Raw genomic sequence first — 16,734 nt, 5'->3', positions numbered from 1 at the left:
TTCTGCAAAATTCCATTTGAAATATTACACCTTTCATCAATATTTCAGAAATATTTCACGACCGTTTCTGCAACATTTCTGCAATGTTTCAATCGGCACAATTATTTCAAATGCAACTTTGCTGAAAGATTTCGTCAATATTTCTGAAATATTTCTGAAATATATCTACGAAATATTGCAAAAACACTTCAGAAATATTTCAAATACATTTTACACTGAGAAAAATGTTTTGTATTAGCAAACAAAATTTTGTTACTGACGCAAAAACTATTTGTTGATATGTGAAAAATGAAATATTTTGTTACCGGAACAAAAAAAATATATTAACCCACACAGCACCATATATTGCAGCAACGTTGCAGCAACATTGTCATATTGCAGTTGCCGTGAAATGTTGCAGATACTTTGCAGCAATGTTGCCAGTAAAATGTTGCGAGTAAAATATTGCTGCAATATATCAAACGCAACATTTTAGCAATATTAAAACTGAAATATTGTAACAATATTTCTGAAATATTCATATATTATTTGTGACCTATTAAACTTTAGAATGACGTAAAACGGTATAGTAACAGTAATATATTTTAAACCAGGAATCTTTATTAAATCGATGACGAAAATATATTTTATTTATTTAATTACATATCTGTTACATGCCTTATTGGAATTACATAATCTGTCCCCAATTGTGTAATTCTCCACATTTTCCTGGCTATAAAAAATACGGGCCATCGAGATAACGCGTTATTGATGTCATTACAGACTACGTAAATATTTAAAAGTTTCGATGAACATGATTGTTCATATAATTCCTTTAATATCTGACATTTACGTCCTATAACATAAATTTCATTTCCTTCTGTTTGTATTATATTTAAAGCTACAATGATGGAATTATCCTTCAGCAGAAAACAATTATTTCGCCTATCATCACAATTCAAGTAAAATAAATCAGTCTTGAGCATTTTATACTGTATATTATTAATATTTTGAGCGTCGAATGGCAATGGACCCTGAAAATGTTTGTTTTTTAGCGTTACTTCATTTAAAATTGATGACTTCTTGGACGGCGTTGATACTATCTGCTGCTCACCGTATCTTCGTGCCAGTTGTTGTAACGGTTTTTCAGACTTCCTTATTATTTTTTTTAGTTTTGACATAAAGTTTTCAAATGGAAAAGCACTGAAATTATCTAAAACGCCGAATTTTCTAACTTCATCACACAAATGGAGCAAATTGTGAATGTTGTGTGACATAAATTGCGCACCGTAAATAACTTGGAAGTTTTTGACAAAATATTTTAACAAATCTTCAGCATATTTTATGTTGCTCTCTTCTTGGACTAACTGTGGGCTTACAAGTATAGACACAGCTAAGTGGAGAGTTAAAAAATGTATGTAAATGTGCTTTTTCAAAATTGATTGCAATACAATTGGTCCTGTATAGAGTAAAAATTGTCGGAATTCTGTTGCTTTCCAATTACTTATGTCTGTAAAACCTCTCGGCTTCCTTGAGAATTCTGATGGTACCGTATCACGGAAGGAAATCATATGCTGTGAACATATTGTAGAATTATTGTTACCAATTCTAACTGACAAGGGCCCTTTAATCCATAAAAGTAATAATTTCTTTACTACACCCAAGCAAATTAGATGCATATAATCTAGTACTACGTTCGTCACCAATTTGATATTGGGTATTTCTGCCAAAATGGTCTGGCCTCGATGATAATCCTCATCAGATTGTCGGATAAAGTCTTCATCCGTTCGAGCTCTACTTGGTATGTCTTCATATGGAAAACAAGTTGTCTTATTAATAGATTCACCAACTATGGTACACTTCGAGCAACTTGAAAAACCCGTATGCCCTTTTGTATATAAAACAAATGATTTTGCAGGAGTGTCGCAAATTATTGAGAAAAGGCTCACATTGATTAATTTATTTTCATAGATGAATCCGTCATTAGTGATAGCTTTGAATTCGTCAACAACTCTTCTCAGATAATCATTTGCTGACGTAGGTTTTTTGGTGCCATAATATACTCCTATTATTTGAACTGTTCGAAGAATATGATCTGATATTAGTATAGGCCAGAAAGAATTGGTTGATGACCTAGATATTGGCAAACCATCGATGTTTAATGATAGCTTTATGTTATTCACAGTTAACCCAGTACTTTTGTATTCTCGCATTAGTGAATTCAAAACCGTCTCTAGTCCAAAATGTAAATATTCTCCTCCAGCCAAGTCAACAACGTTGGTTTTGCGAGGTGTGCAGAGTAGGGTTCGAGCGTCTCGTGGTAAGAAACAGTTCGGTATGTATTTTAAAATAATATGCAAAAGCTCATTGATGGCGTTATGATGAATTGCGTACTTTAAAGCCCATTGTGCCAAATCCGCCTTCAACGTGTCGAAACTGCTTGTAGTATCTCCGACGTCATCATCGATTGACTCATCAGATTCATCTGAAAAATTTCTTGGGAGTTCATAGACGTCGTGATCCAGAACATTGCTCGGCAGTTCAAGTTGTTCAGCATTATTATTGTCGAATTGTTCAGCATTATTATTGTCAAATTGTTCAGCATTATTATTGTCGAATTGTTCAGCATTATTATTGTCGAGTTGTTCAGCATTATTATTGTCGAACTGTTCAGCATTATTATTGTCGAATTGTTCAGCATTATTGTTATCAAGTGAGTTATTTAATGGCTCACTTGACATATCAAATATTTCATCATCAAAATCATTATTGGCTGTGTCGCTAAAATTTTCTTCTCGCTGATGGGCCTCTCGTTCTGTTTCTGCCTGAATTATTCTTCTTTGATGTCTACGGGTGCACATATACAACTCCTTTCTCCTATGTTTGCCTCTATTATCCATATTACGATCTGGAACTATGAGAATGATGGATTCATGAAAATTAATTACTTTATGGAATAATATAATATAATGTAAAAAACCGATACAACTGACCAAAATTATTTAGTCTTTAGAAAGTTTCGACCATGGGTTTTGATCATTTTCAAGTAGATAACAGTTTAGAACAATTTACAAAATTTACAAAGTTTTTAATAGTTACCATCCTCGATTGCAATTAATTCACATATGAAACTAAAACTAACAACTCACTAAATTTCTTAGATACGACTATCATTAGAGATGGTAATTTGTTGGTAACTAATTGGTACCGTAAACCAACATTTTCCGGCCGTTACATCAACTATACCTACATAATTAAGTTAACATTATAACAAACCTTTTTGATTATGCAATTTTATTGTCGAGTATACGGTTTTAGGACTCTATAACATCAAAATAGTAAAAAAAATAGTCGAAACGTTGTGAAGACTAAAAATAAGTTTGGCCAGTTATGTCGGTCTTTTAAATTATCTTGTTATTTATTTATTTACTGCAAGCGAAGAAAAGATTTTATTTTTGGATAATATAATGTATTATTCTTAAAGAATGAATGTATACCACTATAATATTTCAGAGTATTTTTTTCGTATTTCTCCTCGGGTGAGGAGAGTTTGGTGTGTTTCAACCTCTCAGTTCTAATATAATTTTCACTATCACTATCTATATTATCTTCCCCGTTTTTTAAATATAAAGTTAAATATGCACTCAAACCAGTCTTCTTTCTTTATGGTCTCGATAACCTCAAAATTGGGCGTGCAGAGCGCGTTCAGCAGAACAAACCGCTCATCAGTAGCAATCGAATCGTGATTGGCTCTTACTTTTAGACTCAGCAAATCAATACGCGTATCAAGAGGTCGATGTAAACTAGGCCAATGTTACCCAGAATTCCTTTCTCAGTTTTGTGTCCATGCATTATCACATAGGTTCCGAGCTCTCGCTCTCTCTGCCGCTGATTAAGTGTCAATTAAAGTGTCAAGTGTCGAGCGTCATGTCGAAGACTGAAAAAAGATATGCAATCGTGGAGTTCGATGATGGTCTTCAAGTAATACCGTCATGTTGAATTTATAAGGACAAAGTGTGTTGCTGGTGGCCAAGTCATCTAACCTCAAAGTCATCCATTAACCGGGCGATTATCCGTGAAACTATGCCCCAAGAAGGTCACAAGTGGTCGACTTTGAAAATTAAAAAATTATTCGGAACATCAGGTAATTTTTTAACAAAACAAATATGTTAAAATTTATATATATGAAGAAAATTATTTTAACCCTTTGAGCCAAGCCTATTTGTCGTAATGAAAAATTGTTTAGCTAAATGATTGTAAATATTAAATTGTTTGTAAAATCTGATTGTAGTATAATTGTTGCACTGGCCTCTAAAGTGGTAACCGTATAATGGCCATGTGGTTTCAATGATGATAATTTGCATTTACAGATGATTACATCAGAGCTTTAGATAAGCTCGTTCAGGCAGAGGATACTTCCACTTTAGAAGATTCCGACCGTATTCTTAACTCTCGTAGTGCAATGACTGCTGCTAGAAAATTGCGACAACAAAGAAAAAGAAAAAAATTCAGCGACGACAGTGAAGACGGAAATGACGAAGACGAAGAAGAACAAATTAAAATAAGTAAAAGTGTCAGCCAAAAACACAGATCAGCAGAAACTATTATGTGAAAGCCACCACATATCAGCGCATTAGCGAGGACAAGTTCCACGTTCGAATCATCAATCGAGCCTCAATATACGTCCACCCTTTCATCAAATATTAAGCAAGTGTGCAATGAAAATCTACTGCCATCGTCAAAGCTTTTACCAATTGCTCCAAGAACGCATAAACTCAATGATTCTCCGCAAGAAGAAGTAACAGGAAGCAATAATGGTAATATTAAAACTTTGAGTTATACTCGGAATAATTGGATAGTTTTCTGTTTACACATATGCACTCAATTTTTGACTTGTTTTATACACTACAAATTTTAGTTTTATACCTACAAAAACTGAATACGATTATATCGAAACTCACGTCTATTGAAGCCAGATTAACTCAATTGGAGATACAAACTCGAGCGAGAAGGACACTTACTGAGGATGTTGATGATATTGAAGATGATGAAGTGAATCTGCCACTTAAAACCCTAGACCAATTGGACGAGTTTGAAAATAAATTGAAAAATAACGCATTTCTAACAAAAATGGTATGTCATGTTTTAAAATATTAATAATTATATTTTACGATTGTGATCCAAAAAGTAACGTCGATGCATGGTGATCGATGCGTATCACAAAAGTACGCCGTAATGTAATACACATTGTGTTGAATATCATTTAATTATAGTTTATATGGAAAATCTTTCTGTAAATTCACCATTTGTTTTTCCTTATCAGCAAGTTCATGCAGCTGCAAACGCCAGCGATGCCACCTGGGACACAATACTCGATACCCAAGTACCAATAAAGATATTGATTTCTATACAGCCATGTAACTGCATATTTAAATATAGTTGTATAGTTGTATGAAATCTGTGGGAGAAAAAACAATAGGTTCAAAAGTGATGAAATGTATTTTTACTTGATGTGCATGACCATATTTTTCTGTTTTAATTACTTTATTATCTTATTAGTTCAATTTTCTGGCATGTGGTAGCAAAAAAATGGTGGAGATGAAGTCAATTCACGACGCTTGACACTTGATTTATTCATATAATATGGATGGCAATTTGCTTATATTATTGATTTATTATATGCTTTTTTAGAAATATTTCTTTTTTTTCGCAGGTCATTGTAGCTAAAAAAACTGGCGGAAGTACAGTCAATATTGCGACAGTAGCAGTTTTGAAAAAAATATTGGATAATAGTCTCGCTGAAAAGTTCAGCTGGGATGGCAAAAGGAAAAAAAAAGAATTCAAAGTACTCTTGACGGCGAAAGTTTTAAGAAGTTGGTATTCCAGCACAATTTTTTTAAATATGACTTCATAAAAGTTTATCCATAAAAACACTACTAATATTTTAATTAATAGGGGAGACCGGGGCTAAGCCGACAACGGGGCAAACTTGACACTAGGCTTTTTGCCAATTTAAATCTATCGTAGAAACTTGCCTTTCCTACTGTAAATGCGTCTTTATGTGCCAGTATTATCAACGGAATTTGGTAACATTCTGAGTTATAGTGTAATTTTTAACGCGACATAAGCGTTTTTGATAGTGAAAAGTAATTTTTCTGATCTCTCGAAAATGTCTACTCTTTCATCGAGCTTTACTCTTGCGAATCTACCAGTAAGTGATTTTGATGGGAAATTTGATGCTCTATATGAATCCGATAATCGTTTTTGCATATTTTCAAAATTTTCATGTTTTTGAAGTGACAAAAGTGAAAAACGACGTCCGGGGCAAAGTCAACACCACGCCGTTTCGTCGGCTCCCAGTAACAAACGATGCTTGTCATGCAGCCGTATGGCTCATGACAAATGTATGCGCACGTCCGATCGCGAGTTTACCTGCATTAATTGTTTTTCAGACATGAGTTTAGATGAAGATAATTGAAAGTTCAACAATTTTTGTTCTCATTATTTTAAATGATTGTTCTAGCTACTTTATTCCGAATTTTTGTACTTTTTAAATACACAATAAACAATGTATTTTCATTTTCAGACAGTAAAAAATAAGTTCCAGATCAAATTGTGTCGATCAGACAAAGTGTTGAGTTTGCCCCGGCGGGGTGTCGAGTTTGCCCCGGCATTTTTCAATTCGAAAATTTGTCTTCGCGTCACTTTTCCTTTCCTGGCGGCAAAACAAAGCGACGTACAGCAAAACTTCCTGAATCAATTTTGTACCTGAAGAAACACTCTTTAAATATGTACCATTGAATTTGCCTAAAAATTTTAATTAAATATTAAAAATTGCCTTTGAAAAAATAGTGTCGGCTTAGCCCCGGTCTCCCCTACATTTTCAGAAGCAGTACACAGTATGTGCCAGCCGGATTGCACGGATTTGCAAATAAAAACTGTCGCGTCTCAGTGGTTAGCACAAGCTAAAATTAGACGCGTTCGACAAGAATTGCGTGCCAATAATCGTATGAATGTTGAGGCCAGCAATTCCGAAGATAATGAATAAAAAATCTACATTTATTTTTTTATTATAATAAAACTATTTTTTAATGACATAACTATATTTTCTCATTATAGCGTTATTTTGTATTGCAAAAGTAAAATAAATATTATATTATGACCTTATAAATAGAGTAAATACGTTTATATCATTATCTCACATGTCCTGCGTTTCCTTATCGTTTTATTGTTCTATTCGGGAATTATTGTGTTTTTACTTTAAATCTTTGAATTACTTTTGTCAATAGCAGAGCAATATTATTAGAAAATATTTCGGCAACATTGCTACAAAATATCTGAAACATTGTCAGAAATATTGCTGCAACATTGCCTAAGATTGCTGCAATATTATATTGGGGCGGACATAGATCGATTGCTGCAACATTGCAACAATATTGCATGCAATATTGCAATCTTGCCGTGCAATATTGCTACAATGTTGCTGCAATATATCGTGCTGTGTGGGAAGCCATGTGCGTATAGCCGCCGCGCATTTGTCCGAAGAAATCCGCTCTCTCAGCCGGTCACCCATCCAAGTAGTATACCGGCGCCTTGTTGCTTGACATCGATGATCGAACAGGGTAGTGTGATCCTCTGACTCTGACGCTTCTTTCTTTCTTATACTTGCTTATTTTGGTGAGCATAAAGCTATCGCATAACAATATTAACAATACAGATATACGAATAAATCTTTTTTGCCAGTCAGCGTCGAATATTATTTTATATTAAATATTATTAAATATTTTATATTTTATATTAAAAATGCCATATGACAAAATTTGGAATATTAGAAAATTCTTAATAAAATAGAAAAAATGCAATAAAATGCAATATTAAATAATAATAAATTTAATTTTTTATAAGTTCTAAAGTCTGTCAGCAATTTTTCGGAAATATTACAAATGCAATGTTGTATGTGAAACATTCAAAAATATAACGCGTGCAATGTAAACGTAATAATAGTTTTTATCATGTATCATAAATGTTTCTAAACCATTACATCTGCAATATTTCTTCTGCAATATTGTAGAAATTCACTGCCTGCAATTCAATTTTTCATTACCTACGCAATCTTTCAGAAATTTTTCAGAAATATTTTAAATGCAATGTTGCGTTTGATATGTTACAGAAATATTATTCGTGCAATGCAAACGTAATATTACTTTTATAATGTTTCAGAAATATTTCTGAAATATTGCATCTGCTACATTTTTTTGCAATATTACAGAAACTTACAAATATTGTAAACAACTTTCTAAAAAATTTCAGAAATATTGTTAATGCAATATTATAAAAAACATGATGCAGGTACATTTCTGAAATATTTCAGATGCATAGTTACAAATGAAATGTTAACGAAATATTTCTGCACCATTTCCGAATATTTCAATATTTCAGCAACATAACATGCCGAGTGGGATATAACACTGCGAATTGTAATAACCCAGCCTTTCGTGAACTGATATTGTGTAGTAACATCTTTTTCCGTCTTTAAATCTATTAATTTCCAATCAGTAATTTCGGACAACAACTTGCTCCACAATTCTAAATGAGGCGAGTCATTTCTTAAAACGCGTCTATAGTTTTTGCCGTCTTTCGCACGCTTGGTCCAACCATTTAACGAATCAAAAAGGTTATCAATTAATTCGGCAAATTCTGCTGTTTCTAATGATTCGACAGGTAACGCTCCACTGATAGTGAAGGCTTCAATTGATGAAGCGATAGAATGACTTAATTGTCGTGCAGCAAGACTTCTTGATTTTACATAGTTTATTAACTGTTCTACGATGAATTTTGTACATTTTATGTTTAGTCGGTGTCATTGCGTTCGAAGATATTCCTGCCTCTGTCAAGAAACCAGTTTTTCGTTTCCTTGTTGGTATAATTTCATTACGTTCTGTCAAATTATCCGTAACTATTGTATCGTCATTGTCATCGCTATCGCCACGTTGGCAATTTGCATCTTCACAGATACAATCTTGCTTACAAAAGTTGTTTGACTTTATAGGATATGAAATATTATTGAAACTGTTATCATTAACACTTTCAATGTGTGTATCTAAACTTTGTTCTATGTTTAAGTTAACAGAAATATCTTCAGAGGCAATGTTACTATCAATCTGTGTATCTAAACTTTGTTCTACATTTAAGTTAACAGAAATATCTTCAGAGGCAACGTTACTATCAATCTGTGTATCTAAACTTTGTTCTACATTTAAGTTAACAGAAATATCTTCAGAGGCAATGTTACTATCAATCCTATTGGAAATATTGTCAGCAGTAGCTTGACTAACAGTGGACGTACTGTTTAAATCATTGGATACAAGTGAATTCACCGAATTTAGTGGTTGACAATAATTAGTAACTTCCGGATTATTTTGGAAAGGTGTTGAAATTTCTATCGGACATAAATTGGAGTCACTTTGTAATTGAGAAGGAACTACGAAAGGGTTCAATGCGTGTTTTGTAAAATTTACGAAATCTTCTTTTTTAAAATGATCCTCGCAAATATATTTATTACAACAATTTTCAGTTAGATTGATGCCACAAATCTTTTTCCATTGCACGTTAACGGCTGAGTTTGTGGGGAATCTGTAAAAATGTTTATTTTGTACTTTTTCAAGCCCACCTTTGCACCAGTAATACCCATTATTGCATTTAGAAAACTGGCAAGAAAATTTCTTGCGAAGAGGCATGATAACAAAAAAATTAGATATGAAGTGACTAACACTACGAGGGAATAAAAAAGTGATCCAAATTTCAAGGAAAACATTCAACGGAAGTATGGAACTCATAATATTATTAATGTTATAGAAAATGACTCGTATGCATGTAAGAAATCGGGGCATTACATACCTTATGTAACAATATATACTAATATCACAACATCATAGCATCTCGCTAACTTATTTAATCATTCCACGCAAAAACGCCATTATGCAGACAGCTGTTGACAACTCCGCCGACAGAAGAGACCATTCTACACATGTAGATGATCTTGTGCAACTCCTGGAAAAATGTTACGAAAGCATATGAAACCATAATTGTTACAATAATCGTTTACACAAACGTGTCACATAAATGTTGTACATAATAAACATAATTATATTTGATAATATGGTGTAAATATAACTTACATAAAATAACTGCACTGTTGAAACCATTCTATTGACATGGCAAAAACGTTGTTTTTCTACATCTTTTAATGCCTCTTCACCACTTCTTCTCACTTCACTTATTGTTGGAACAAATATGTCATATGAATTGTTTATCTTTGTTTTGAACAACAAAAATATAATAAAAGATTCCTTTCCACGTGTTGTCAGATATGATCTTTCTAGATATTTTATGATAAGAATAGCTGAAATTAAATAAAATTAGAGAATTAGTTGAAAACAATCATATTATTGACACTGGTCAATCGTAAAGCACACTTAAATATAATATGTTTACTATCGTTAAATTACTAATAGATAGAAATAGAAATAATAAATATAGCGTTATAAATAATTATACGTATTTATAAATTAATCGACCCTAACCCCAAAAGACGCGATAAAATAATATATGTACGACACTTTATTTAGACATTTATATTAAAAAATTCATACTTGCAAATGTACATCTATAATCAAAAATTGTAGATCCATTTAACGAGTCATCACAATTGCCGAACATCACGTGGAAGTGGACAGTGGATCGAGGAGAAGAATCGATAGAAAACTCAATAAATTTAAGTATGTATGTACATCGGGATGATGGGATTTCATTCGGTTCAGCTTCGGTAACAATCGGCACTTCCCGGAAAATGACGTTGTGCGCACGCATATGTTTATCCCTGTTTTCGCTTGCTCTTATCGGCCATATTTATTTCCACCTTTCGTATATTGGTTTCACCCCTATGGTATCATTGCTCGTTCTGGCCTGATTTTTGGCTGATCTGGTCGAGGAAGTTGATCACAGCTGCGCATGCGCCTATTATTGCTGAGCTTCTCTATCTGCATGCTATTGGTGACCGCTGATTGGCTGCTTTGCGCAACACCGTCTATGTGTGGTGACTTTTATTATCACAGCTGCGCATGCGCCTATCGCTGCCGGGCATCTCTATCTTTATTGCGTGCTATCTGAGTCGCTGCTGATTGGCTGCTGTATGTAGCACCGTGCTTGCGGATCTATATGACTTTTACATCGAACTTTGCGCTATCTCTTGCGATTTACTGTTCTGCTTGTTTGATTGACGGGAATGCAGCGTGCGTGCACAAAGTGTAAAAAGTTGATTGCGACCACATCGGTTGAGTGCGAGTGCATGAAAGTGTTCCATCCGGGCTGTATTAGGTCATATTCGCTTAATAAGTACGCGGACACTTGCTGCAGATCGTTGTCTGCTTCATTGAGCTTACCTCTTACACCTGAAGGGGAAAACACCGCGCCGTCATTTGATTTAGATATGGCTACTCCAGGGAGCACTGGCACTCAATCGCAGTCTGGGAATGTTAACACAACTAATGAGCTTCTGCTTCAATTGATCGATCAGTTAAAACAATCTGATACTAGATTCTCTGCTTTCGTTGAGAGTCAGCAGCGGACAAATAGTGAAATTAAAGAACAGTTAAAAGAGTCCAATGCTAGTTTCTCTACTTTCATTGAGAGTCAACAGAGGACAAACAGTGAAATCAATAATAAGCTCAACCAACTTAATCGAATTGCGAAAACGGTTGATCAGAGTTGCCAGCGCATCGCAATATTGGAGCAGGAGTGTGCCACACTTGTACGCGAAGTTAATGAATTGAAATCAACTTCGGTGGCCCCTCAGGCTCAAGATGAAAATAGAAATAAAATAATTATTTATGGTGTACCAGTGGTATTGTCGGTCACGCCTGATAAAGTCGTTGATAATGTGTTTGCTGCTCTTGATATTCCGAATCTGTTGTATCATGTTCTTAATGTTAGAACTGTTGTCCGTAAGCCTCTTCTGGTGGCTGCGAGTATCAGACCCTCGGCTCCCTCTGGCACCAACTCGCTTATTGTTACGTTGGCCTCTGGAGCAGTTCGTGATACTGTCATAGCCAAGAAACGGGTTAAGCGTGTACTCAGGCAGAGTGAGGTATGCGGTGGCAACTCTGATCGAAGTATATATGTGAATAAGCTCTTTTCTAGGGCTACATTTGATCTCTTACAACAGACTAAACGTGTCGCCAAAGAAAAATCTTATAAGTACGTCTGGGTGAACGATGGTCGAATATGTGTTAGACGTGCTGATGGTGATTCTGTTGTTTACATTGACAATGCCACTGATCTTCTGAAACTTGATTGACCAGTCCGATCGAATACGGTAACCACGAAAAATTCTAATCAAAAGTCATTTCAGTTTAATGTAGCCCAATTTAATGCAAATTCTCTTCGTAGACATATTGATTTCATACGTTTACACTTTAGTATCAATTTTTATCATATTATCTCTGTATCGGAAACGTGGCTCAATGCTAATGTATCAGATCAACTTGTGGCCTTGGAAGATTACTTTTTGGTTCGTCATGATAGAGTGGGACGGGTGGGCGGAGGGGTAGCATGCTATGTACATAAATCACTTAAAGTTAAAGTTTTAGCTACCTCTAGCAATGTCTGCGATAATTCACCTGAATATCTTCTTATCGAAGTACGTTTGTCTGACGGTGAATCGGTACTATTTGCGTCCATTTATAGAAGACCTAAGGGCCTCCTCTTGCATGACTTTGTCGAGTCACTGGCTAGTCACTGGCTTCTCACATCTTTATAAAAATATTATTATTGGTGGTGATTTAAACTATAATCTATCATCGACTAACTACGAAGCGAACTATTTACGTGAACTTGTGTCCAGCTTATCATTACATATTGTTAACTCTGAACCTACTTATCATACTGCGACCTCAGACTCATGGCTCGACGTTTTAGTTGTAGATGATGTCGACAAAGTTTTATCATTCACTGAATCTTCGAGTCCTTTTGTTGCTGGTCATGATCTCTTAGAGTTATCTATGTCGTTAACTCTTTTCTGATATCTGAGCGTACTATCTCTCGGCGTAACTACAGAGGCATGAGGCATTGATTGTTCTGCGTTCTCTGAATTTCTTGGGTCCATTGCCGGGGTGGTGCGGACTCAGATAGATGAATTATCTAATGTTGCTGATGTTGACGGATTCTGTGAGGTGCTGTCGGGTAACCTATTAATGGCACTTGATACATTCGCTCCTACTCGTGTGTTAGTGATTAAGAGGCCTCCGGTGCGGTGGCTTACTGATGATATCAGGACCCGGATTCGTACTCGCAATCAATTATATAAGCAGGCAAAACGTTCTAAGAGCTTGCTTGGTTACGCCACCTACAGACTTTTTCGCAATCAGCTTAATGCAGATATCAAACGTACCAAAAGTGAGTTTCAATTTGATTCACTTAAAAATATTACTGATCCTGCTAAACTTTGGCGAGAGCTTGCCTGCTACGGTCTTGTAAAATCAACTTCAGTTTCTCCTTTACATTTTTTTACACCCAATCAATTAAATTCATTTTATGTATCAGTTTCCAATGCTCAGTCGCCTTGCTTATATGTTGACTTTATTTCTGCTATTGATCTGGTTGCCCGTCCATCTCAGCGTCCTGAATTTGTTTTCTCTGCTATCACACGTCGTATGGTCTATAAGCACATGTCTACTAGACCTCTCCATTCTTACGCGGTCGGTTCGGATGGCATACACCTTTATATTTTACGTATTGCATGGCCTACGATTTCATCGTGTCTAACAGCTTTATTTAATCGCTCATTGGAGACTTCTTCGTTCCCATCTCAATGGAAGCGTGCTTTGATTCGCCCACTGTCAAAGATTCGCACTCCTTTGTCCCCGTCTGACACGCGACCGATTGCAAACTTACCAGAATTGTCTAAAATTCTTGAGAGGATTGTTGCTGAACAGATTACTGATTATTTAAATGAGCATTATTTAAAGTCTTATCCTACTCAAATTACCGATGCCGCTTTTTACCGATGACAAGCAAATATATCTCTTCAATCCTAGACAATCTGCATATCGATCTGGTCATAATACTCAATCTGCTCTTTTGCGTGTTTGCGATGACATTAGAGAGGCGATTGAAAATGGACTTATCACAATCATGATATTATTCGACTTTAGTAAAGCATTTGACACTGTTCCGCATCTTCGACTACTTATTAAGCTCAAAGAACTTGGTTTCTCTGATGCCGTGATTACTTGGATTTTTTGGTACTTAACTGGTCGTTCTCAGGCTGTGGTTGACGATGCGGGAAATTGTTCTGATTGGCTATTAACGTCCCTGGGTGTTCCTCAAGGTTCTGTGCTCGGCCCACTGTTATTTTCTCTTTTTATCAATGATATTAGTAAAGTCTTATCCTACTCAAATTATATGCTTTTTGCCGATGACAAGCAAATATATTTCTCTTGTCCACCAGCTGATGTTCTTCGCGGACTTGACCTGATCTCTAGGAATGCGCATGCCATCTTTGAATATGCTAATATTAACGGTCTTAAACTCAATCTTGCCAAGTCTAAGGTTATTATATTTGCTAGTCAAACACATGTTAATAATATTGATATTACCTTTCTACCACCGATCATTGTTGACCAGACGCCTCTACCTTTTGTGAGTGACGTGAGAAATTTGGGTGTTATTTTAATGTCTAACCTTTCATGGAAGAAGCATGTCTTGCATGTTTCGCAAAGAGTTCATCACGCTCTGTATAAGCTTAAGTTCAACAAGAATTCCCTCTCTACTATGCTTAGAATCAAACTCGTTAATACTTTAATCTTACCACATATTGATTACTGTTGTCTAGTTTACCACAGTTTGAGTAATGAACTGAATATTAAATTGCAGAGACTCGTTAACTGTTGTATTAGATTCATTTTTAATCTTGGACGAGATGAGCATGTTACTCCGTTCAGGCGGCGTTTAGGATGGCTTTCGGTCGAGAATAGAAGGCTTTACTTTCTCGGCTGCCAGACTTATCGCATTCTTAATATGTGCTCTCCTTCTTATCTACAGGAACTTTTCATTCCTCTTGATCCAATGTTGAGGAGATCCGGCCGTTTAGCCTCATCATCTCATACTTTTCATATTCCTCTCCATAGAACCACCACCTACCGTAATTCCTTCCGACTATCTGCAATTTATTTTTGGCATTCTCTTCCTGATAGCATTACATCTGCATCTTCACTGGACACTTTCAAAAATCTTTTTCGCTCGTTTCTGATTGCATCTGAGTCTGGTTGATTACTTATTTCTGTGATTTTAGCTACTTTGTTATCTTTAGCTCTTAAGCTTAATTTTAAGATTCATTTATTTTAAGTATTAGTTTAAGTTATATATTAGGATACCTTGTACATTACGCGTCTGCGATTTGTTTATTTTTTCTAACTATTATTGTATTCTATGTCTCTTGCTTACTCTACCTTTGCCCTTTGGCCTACGCTTGGGCATAATAAATCTATCAATCAATCAATCAATCAATCTCTCGAGTACGACGACAGCGTGCGGACGTATCTGTTAGTCGTGCGATACAATCGGGAACTCCCGCGAACAGCGTAATACTCGTTTAACGATAGCGAGCGGTACAGCGTTACCAAGTAAAGAAGATTGTTTGCCGTTAGGCGTAGGGCACTCGCGTGCGGAAATTGAAACTGTGTAATACTTACCTGATTCGACGATCTGAAATAAAAGATCATTAAATTAAAGTGAACTTGTCTCGAGTTACTGATACATACCTACCTTCTACGTACCTCGTCCTTGCGAATCGATCCATCGTTGTCCAGCGTAGATCCGATCTTCATCGCGGCAGTGATCCATAGGAGCTGAAGCAGCATCATCGATGATCCATCCGAGGCAGGAACTGAAACAAAGAAGAGTTACTGTAGTCTAGTTAACATCGAAGATAGAGAATTCACGCGACCTTCTCGGTAGATATAGGTCAAACCGAGTGGCGACCGATTGATAGGGTGATTCAGTGTGAATCGTACCTTCAAGTAGCATCGTTCGGTTACAACCTAACCTAATTGACTCGCAAGCGCGTCAAAATCTCGCATGTGCAATATGTGGAAAGGAGATGTAAAATATGGATAATAACAAAACTTGTGAAAACGACGAAATCTCCAATGGAGAATATGAACATATATATAGCTTGGATACCTATGTGAACCTGGCACCCGACTTTCGAAAAGTTAAGTTTTTTACAGAAAACGTTAGCATTTCGTTTGTAGTTGTTTGTAGTAACAAAAATTTCGTTTGTAGTTCAATACATTAAAAATTATAAAAATTTTAAAAATAACTCGCATCTCACTTTGAGATATCTCAAATCCGCTTGCGCAGTCTACTTCAGAATCGTTTGTAGTTGATTGTAGTGCTTTTTTTTTCGTTTGTAGTTGAACCGTTCAAAAGTTATGATATTTTTGCAATAAACATAAAGTGTAAATTTGCCAATTTTAGAAATATTTTAAAACTGATTGCGCGATTCGATGTAGAATCGTTTGTAGTTGATTGTAGCTTTCTTTTTTGTTTGTAGTCGAACTGTTTAAAAGTTACAACAATTTAAAAAAATAAATAAGACCTAACTTTGTCATTTGTTAAAATATCTCAAATCTGCTTGCGCAGTATTTTTTAGAATCGTTTGTAGTCGAAAAAAAGCACTACAATCAACTACAAACG

The 16,734-nt window shown here is 35.4% G+C and overlaps 3 protein-coding genes across 5 annotated transcripts; 1 reads left to right on the top strand and 2 right to left on the bottom strand.

Moving 5' to 3' along the window:
• Positions 1 to 596: 596 nt before the first annotated feature.
• On the bottom strand, positions 597 to 4,123 carry LOC139784037 (uncharacterized). Of its 3 annotated transcripts, XM_071723205.1 has the most exons (4): positions 3,477 to 4,123; positions 1,929 to 2,893; positions 1,640 to 1,786; positions 597 to 1,553 (listed from the first exon to the last, which is right to left on the bottom strand). In XM_071723205.1, the coding sequence occupies exons 2-3, from the start codon at positions 2,877 to 2,879 to the stop codon at positions 1,679 to 1,681; spliced, it is 1,059 nt and encodes a 352-aa protein (XP_071579306.1). In that variant the 5' UTR covers positions 2,880 to 2,893; positions 3,477 to 4,123; the 3' UTR covers positions 597 to 1,553; positions 1,640 to 1,678. The 3 variants fall into 3 exon arrangements, with proteins under 3 accessions (XP_071579306.1, XP_071579303.1, XP_071579305.1); XM_071723202.1 differs by having other exon boundaries at positions 1,640 to 2,893; XM_071723204.1 differs by having other exon boundaries at positions 597 to 1,786.
• Positions 4,124 to 4,593: 470 nt separating this feature from the next.
• On the top strand, positions 4,594 to 7,150 carry LOC139784039 (uncharacterized). The gene is made up of 5 exons (XM_071723207.1): positions 4,594 to 4,796; positions 4,952 to 5,112; positions 5,303 to 5,362; positions 5,693 to 5,852; positions 6,867 to 7,150. Exons 2-5 carry the CDS (start codon positions 5,110 to 5,112, stop codon positions 7,025 to 7,027), a joined length of 384 nt encoding a protein of 127 aa, XP_071579308.1. The 5' UTR covers positions 4,594 to 4,796; positions 4,952 to 5,109; the 3' UTR covers positions 7,028 to 7,150.
• A 73-nt stretch (positions 7,151 to 7,223) lies between these two features.
• On the bottom strand, positions 7,224 to 9,863 carry LOC139784038 (uncharacterized). The gene has a single exon (XM_071723206.1). It carries the CDS (start codon positions 9,813 to 9,815, stop codon positions 8,727 to 8,729), a length of 1,089 nt encoding a protein of 362 aa, XP_071579307.1. The 5' UTR covers positions 9,816 to 9,863; the 3' UTR covers positions 7,224 to 8,726.
• Positions 9,864 to 16,734: the final 6,871 nt, after the last annotated feature.

The sequence above is a fragment of the Temnothorax nylanderi genome, unplaced genomic scaffold, assembly GCF_030848795.1.
Source record: "Temnothorax nylanderi isolate EJ_2023f unplaced genomic scaffold, tnyl_v1.0 TNYL_tig0575_pilon, whole genome shotgun sequence".
Lineage (NCBI taxonomy): Eukaryota > Metazoa > Arthropoda > Insecta > Hymenoptera > Formicidae > Temnothorax > Temnothorax nylanderi.
Note: the sequence above shows the minus strand (reverse complement) of the source record. Positions and strands in the feature narration are given on the sequence as shown.

What these genes read in the sequence shown, in the direction of transcription:
- LOC139784037 (XM_071723202.1), bottom strand. Translation starts at nt 2,879, where the DNA reads ATGGATAATAGAGGCAAACATAGGAGAAAGGAGTTGTATATGTGCACC. An exon ending in TATGCATCTAATTTGCTTGG is followed by an intron (nt 1,554 to 1,639) that starts GTGTAGTAAAGA and finishes ATATGTTCACAG; the next exon opens with CATATGATTTCCTTCCGTGA.
- LOC139784039 (XM_071723207.1), top strand. An exon ending in ACACAATACTCGATACCCAA is followed by an intron (nt 5,363 to 5,692) that starts GTACCAATAAAG and finishes TTTTTTTCGCAG; the next exon opens with GTCATTGTAGCTAAAAAAAC. An exon ending in GACGGCGAAAGTTTTAAGAA is followed by an intron (nt 5,853 to 6,866) that starts GTTGGTATTCCA and finishes CTACATTTTCAG; the next exon opens with AAGCAGTACACAGTATGTGC.
- LOC139784038 (XM_071723206.1), bottom strand. Translation starts at nt 9,815, where the DNA reads ATGAGTTCCATACTTCCGTTGAATGTTTTCCTTGAAATTTGGATCACT.